General features: G+C 43.5%; 1 protein-coding gene and 1 long non-coding RNA gene across 9 annotated transcripts in view; one reads left to right on the forward strand and one right to left on the reverse strand.

The window, feature by feature from the left end:
- Positions 1-4,401, reverse strand: LOC112487951 (uncharacterized). Of its 3 annotated transcripts, none has more exons than XR_003051545.1 (4): positions 4,271-4,401; positions 3,109-3,290; positions 650-745; positions 1-49 (listed from the first exon to the last, which is right to left on the reverse strand). It is a non-coding gene; the product is annotated as an uncharacterized LOC112487951 (long non-coding RNA). The 3 variants fall into 3 exon arrangements; XR_003051544.1 differs by having other exon boundaries at positions 3-52; XR_003051543.1 differs by having other exon boundaries at positions 7-95.
- The window catches only part of fam131bb (family with sequence similarity 131 member Bb), a 29,274-nt gene that overhangs the window by 20,772 nt on the left and 2,064 nt on the right, over positions 1-6,438 (forward strand). The window contains exons 3-8 of one of the 6 annotated variants that reach the window (XM_017037774.2): positions 548-583; positions 993-1,095; positions 2,833-3,057; positions 3,187-3,327; positions 4,287-4,594; positions 5,109-5,408. In XM_017037774.2, coding sequence (XP_016893263.1) covers positions 548-583; positions 993-1,095; positions 2,833-3,057; positions 3,187-3,327; positions 4,287-4,594; positions 5,109-5,408 — 1,113 coding nt within the window. The remainder of the gene's footprint in view (positions 1-547; positions 584-992; positions 1,096-2,832; positions 3,058-3,186; positions 3,328-4,286; positions 4,595-5,108; positions 5,409-6,438) is intronic. The other 5 variants (XM_008322741.3, XM_017037775.2, XM_017037776.2 and 2 more) reach the window with 5 other exon arrangements.

Raw genomic sequence — 6,438 nt, forward strand, 5'->3', positions numbered from 1 at the left:
AAAGCAGAGCAGGAACCCACCCATGGCCCCACTATTGTTAGATTCAGCCCTGCTGATAGAGAGATGTGTTGTGACAGAGGCTGCCGTTATCTGGGCTGTCCCCCAACACACACACACACACATACACACACACACACACAGTTAACCTCACTCTGGTTCCTGTTGTTTCCAGAATCAGATACTGTTTGACATCTTTCTCTCTCTCTCTTCCTCCTTCCCTTAAACACACACTTACACACGAATACATGATTTCCTGGTGCTGGTGTATTTGTCAGCTCATCAGAGTCAATCATCTGTAGCATTTAATACATAGAAAAAACCCAAATATAAACTGACCCCTCTTTAACCCCCTCCTCCTCCCCCTCACTCTGGTCCTTGAATCTGACCTCTCCTCATTTCTTACAAAACCTCTACATTTGTTTTCTTTCTGTTGTGTTTGTGTCTGTCTCCCTCTGCATGTCCCGTGTGACACACTCTGTCTCCGTCTGTCCTGTCACTCTCACCCTCACCCCCTCCACATTCTTCTCTCCCCCTTTCCCTCCCTCAGCATGGACGTTCTGAGTTTTCATGGGATGGAATCAATGTAAGAGTCGTGACAGCGTTCCTTCGTTCACTGCTCTTTTTTTCTATGTGGCTTGACTTAACTCACCTTGAAGTAGACGGCAGGTTGACCCCCGCCCCGACCTTAGTCACTCTTGGTTCTCCTGATGATAGTAGTAGTGGTGGTGGTGGTGGTGGTGGTGCACTGTAGTGAGCACAGACAGAGTCAGTCAGTGGTTGACAGTGGTTTATACTTGAGCACTTTTTATCTTTTGTATTAACCCGACATCTCCACCACTTCTCCCCTCCACTCACCTCTCTCTAACACACACACCTGTCTGAACGTCTTTGTGTGCCCCCCCCGTCCCCCGTTGCACCTGCCATACTCCCCTTGTCTCCACCCACTCCCTCCCCTCCTCCTCCTCCATTCCTCTCTCCTCTTTTTCCTCCAGCTGTCTATGGAAGACACAACGTCAATCCTCCCGAGGCTCAAGAGGAACTCGAATCCCTACGGCATCGGAGCTCTGGCTAAGTCTTCTCTGTCAGGTGTGTCAGGTGTGTGTCTGTGCTGTAACTGGTAAATCGACCCCATGTTGTCTCTGCCCTCACGTGAGAGCTGGAGTCAGCATGGTACCCTGAACGGGTTCCCCTGTATCACCTCCTCTCCACTCTCTGATTACACTCGTCAATGGCTTCTCGTGAGTCATTGACAGAATGAAATCAACCTGACAAACACAACACACACACGTGCACACACACACACACATCCTCATGCAGCTTGTTTCTCTAAGGACAGGTGAGTGGTAAGTGTGGAGTGTAGTTTTATGTGAAGTGGTTGTGAAAACGTGCCTTAATCATTGCTGTGACCTTTGACCTGTGCATAGTGCAGTGTAGTGTTTCTGCAGTGAAGTGTCTTTGGTCCATTCTAGCCGTTGTGTGTCACAGTGCAGTGGAGTGTACTTCAGTAACTGTAACTGAGTGTCCTGGTACCGATTTGTCCTGTAATTTATTCATAAACCATCATGTCCATGTACTTCCATCAGAGGGAATCAAATCACAGGGCGTGATACAAATGTGTGTCATCACATGTAATCACAAGTGAAATGGACCTGCAGCGGTCAGTGGACATCAGCTGGTACTGACCTGGTCATGACATAACGATTGTTACAGGGTAGATTCTCAGACACGCAGTGAGGGGCAGGGGCAGGTACTTTTCTTATGCTAACACTACACAGGGTAGTTATGGTGTGAAGGCTATCATGTCAACAAAGCAGCGTCTCATTACTCACGCCACACAGACACGCTCAGCCTAATTAACCTGCTCCATCCCATGGTGCACCTGTGTCAAAGCAATCCATCGCTTCTCTCCCTCATGTAGAGAGAACAGCGGTTGAACCAGTATATAATATTACACCACAGTTTTCATTAGGACTCGCATCATCCACCTTCATTACATCATTAAAAAACAGCAGGATTTGACTGACTTTTTAATACGGGGATATTTTAGTTTGGTGACATGTGACGACGTGTTGAAAACTAAACCTTCCAGTGAGTCAGTGAAAACACACAGTACATCATCCAATGATGTTTTGATTAGGGTTCAAATCCTCAACATGAGATAAAAATCTACATTCCTCAATATTACAAAACAACATTTGTATATTATTGGATCATAAAGACCAACGTCAACAAGTAGATGTCACTGTTTTTCACCTGTTTATCTGTCACAACGTCAACAAGTAGATGTCACTGTTTCTCACCTGTTTATCTCATACAAACGATGAAATTATTATGTTAAGAAACATTTACAACAGTGAAAATCTTCATAAACCCGTAGTGTTAATAATTAAAATTATGGAAGGATATCATCAAGAAAGGCTTTATGATTAGTTATTTGTAATTAATCACATTTTATAATAAATTATTGGTCTATTGTGGGCTGGCTACAACGCTTGTCTGTACCAGGACTGTAATAGCTAATGTTCGCTGTGGTGTCTGAACCAGGAAGCTAATGTTTCATCATCATACTGTCAGTGTTGGTAAGCCAGAAATGGGGAAATTGCAACAAATGTGTCATATTCACAGATAATCAAGTCTGATTGATCACATTCATGTCCCAGTATACATGTCAGGTCACACCTACAACAGTCCCTTCATACAAGTTTGTTTTTTTTTTTCCATTTCATCTCATCTCATCTCATCTCTACCAACCTCCACACTTTCCCCTTCTCTGCCTTTTTCTTAACACACCCGTGCATTACTTTTCATTTCCTGTTTCTTCTCTATAACCAGGAGTGACCCGAACCATGAAGGAGAGAGTGACCAAACCCACAGCCATGGCTCAAGGTCGTGTCGCACACATGATCGAATGGCAGAACTGGGGAATGCAGACAGTGGGGGCAGGGGGCGTGCTCCAGACTCGCATGACCACACAGGAGCGTGAAAAAGAGCGGCGGCTGGAAAACGACGCCTACAGTGATCTTAGCGATGGGGAGAAGGAGGCCCGCTTTGCTGCAGGTTTGCAACCGCAGACCGCAATTAACATCAGCAGAATTGTGTGCTAATTACCTCACTTCTTGGGGTGAACGCCGGTTACACAAAGGTCCTCACGGTGACCCTGACTCGACCTTGAAATCCTTCCCTCAGGTATCCTCCAGCAGTTTGCAATCTCAGAGGCAACACTCCTAGCCTGGTCGTCAATGGATGGAGACAGCCAACGACTGGGATCCAACCAGGGCAGCGTGGCTCATCTGAGTGAGGTCAACCAGGAGAGCATCACCAGTCGAGGTAAAGCACCACGACATCCATCTATTATAGCATTGATTTTTATCACAAAATAACAGTTTTAGCTTTGATGTGAACACATCAACGTCAATAAACCAGTTGTGTTAAATTTAAGTGAGAAGAAAGACCACGGGGCAGGTTCAGCTTCTCAAAGTCATGTCTCCTCTCGTCCAAAAGTCTCCTTCAGATCTGAAGTACTAGCATTTGTTGTCCATCCTTTATTTGTTTATTTACATGCGGTGTGGTCATTGTTTTAAGGTAAATATTGACCACATGAAGATGTTGGTTTTCACCCTTTGGTTCAATTTAATCAATTTACTTGCATAAAACAAACTGCATAAAATGAAGGTTAAATATTTTTGACACCAGTGATTAATCAACACTCAGACCTGTGCCAGAGAGTCTTTTAGTCAGTCTGGAAACTTTTCACTTCATCAGCATTTCAGTTTTTCTGGTCAAGATCCAGTCAAACTCTTTTCATTGGGACAGAGCAAGGTCAGAAGAAGAGAAAACTCAACACTGCCCCCATGTGGGCTGGCACACAAGACATTTCCACTGGGGGCAGGGTATGAAAATGTATTTAGTTCCTTGTCATGGCACCACTGTCACATCACAGTCAACATTTCAGCTATAATATTCAACATCAAAGACTTTCTTCCACTTTGAACCATGTGATCAGGTCTATAGTGATCTGACTACAATGTTTATCTGTACCAGGACTGATGTAGCTAATGCTAGCCCTGGTGTTTGTACCAGGACTGCTGTTGTCTATATTTGCCCCCAGGTTGGTTCAAAAAGGTTGATGTTCAATGAGAATGAGTTTCTGGTCTGTGTGCAGCCATTTGTTTTTGATTTTTACACTGATTTGGTGTACAGTGAAAGTGAGTTTTACACCTCTGATCCACATAATCCTTTTTAGTTTTATAAGGTTAAAAACAGCAGTTACCTCTTTGTCGTTGCAGATCAGATATTGCATCACTCGTCAGCAGAGGTGTGGCCTCACACATACGTGTCCCAGGGCCACTACTGTCTCTCCTCCTCTGATGCATGGGACCCCATCAACAACGACGCCCCTGGCGTGGCCTCCTCCCCGGCGGGCTCCTACGTTATGGGGGCCAACGGGTTCGACGGGCAGACGGCGGCTCAGCTGCTGTCGCAGCAACAGCAGCAGCAGTTTAGTCTCCAGCAGCAGAGTCAACTCCAGCAGCTGCAGCTGCACCAGCTCCAGCACTACCAGCAGCAGCAGCTCATGCAGTATCAGCAACAACAGGTGACGGAGGGAGAGTGGGTGAAGCCCAGAGTCTGTGGATTAATGTGGTGTGTGTGGTTGGATGCAGAGAATAGCTGCTGCAACAGGCAGCCGCTCTTTCAGCGCCATCTTGACAACAGAGGATACCATTCCAGAGTATTAATCACATCTGTCACAGAAAAACACAAGGTTTATCCATACTTGTAACAGGTTATCTATTAGTAACAGGCTAACAAGCACTTACTTTGTTCACTGAAGCTGATGAATCCTTCATCCTTTGTTTAACTTCTAAATAATTATGTCAACTCTATTCAGTTGCCACAAAGGTAGACAGTGCCCTCTTGTGGTCCTAGATGATATTGAGTAATATATTGATGTATAGGTCTCTTCAGAGTGCATTTTGAGTTGTTTTTGTTGTCCATGGTTGAACAAAAACAAAATATCAACAATCCACTACTGCCATCATTTTACAGTCAAAATGTGTTTGTGGCTCTTGGTGTGTTTTATACATAATTCAATTTTCAATTCTTTCCAGACTAGCCAACAAAGCGATATCCCTCTGTTGTTTCAGTCCCTGGAGCACAGGCTGCACAGCGCAAACCACTCCTTGCAAGCCACCCCCAACAGCACCATCCACAGTCTAGTTCATCAGGTTCACCCTCCGCTGGTTGATTTGTGGAACACAGGACAGATGGAGGCCTATCAGGCAGAAGCTGGGGGCTACATGGGTGTGGCAGCAGTGGTGGAGCCCAGCCTCTGTGTATCCTCTGGGGACAACATGGGGGGAACAGAACACTCCCCACTGCTGGAGCAGCAGGAAGAGGAGGAGGTTAAGGTGAGGTGAACATCATGTTTGATTACAGAAAATCACATCCTTGGATTTAAAAATATATATATATATATTGTCACTCAGCATTTTCTTTAAAATAAATCATCTATAGGTTCTGTTTTATTAAATGTAAACATTTTTTTCTGGGGGATGATGACTGCACAAAACAAATGTTTTTATGGTATTTGTTTGACCTATACAGCTCCTTGCTTTGTGCTAATTAAAATTAATAATTTATATAAAAATGCTACAGCCGGGTACTGATATTAACTTCTCAATTAATAATTTATATAAAAATGCTACAGTCGGGTACTGATATTAACTTCTCATGATACTATATTTTATTTGACATTAATATTAATTACAGTATATTTGTATTGACTGAACACTCTTGATATTATTTTAATATCTTACAATGAATCTTACGGTTAAATTGTATGTTATTTAAATAGAAATACTGTACGTAGTCGTGTTAAGAACAGGCCGCCATTACAATTAACGCTTCGGTCAGTTTACCTTCGCTTTGAGCTTTTTCTTTTTTCAAACAATCGTTCTTCACGTTTTCCAGTCATGTCATGCGTCTTGTTTTCACTAACGTTAAAACCATATTTCAATTTTTCTGTCTACCGGACAGATTTTGGTCAAAATATTACACATAATTTAGCATTAACAGCTATTTCTGCTACCGAACACAGGTTCACTCTGATTAGATGTCAATTGCAATGTCCCGCCTTCCAGCCAACATCGTAGCTCTGATTGGCTCTTGCATTGATTTGTTCCTCCAGTTTACAAGACGAAATCAGCACTGATTTCGTCTTGTAAACTGTCTGTCTCGTTTTTTATTTATTGACTATGAGTCTTTAAATGTCGTCCTACATTCATTTAATTTCAGTTTTCGATCGTCACCTAAGTTCCCGCTCCTAGTTTCATACTGTATTCCCTTTATTTTACTTACAGTTGATAAACATCCGCCATGATTAGCTCTCCCGTTTAGGTGTCCCGCCGTTAACAAACACAGCTGTGATTGGCTCCCGTC

This window comes from Cynoglossus semilaevis, chromosome 13, assembly GCF_000523025.1.
Source record: "Cynoglossus semilaevis isolate Cse_v1.0 chromosome 13, Cse_v1.0, whole genome shotgun sequence".
Classification (NCBI taxonomy): domain Eukaryota; kingdom Metazoa; phylum Chordata; class Actinopteri; order Pleuronectiformes; family Cynoglossidae; genus Cynoglossus; species Cynoglossus semilaevis.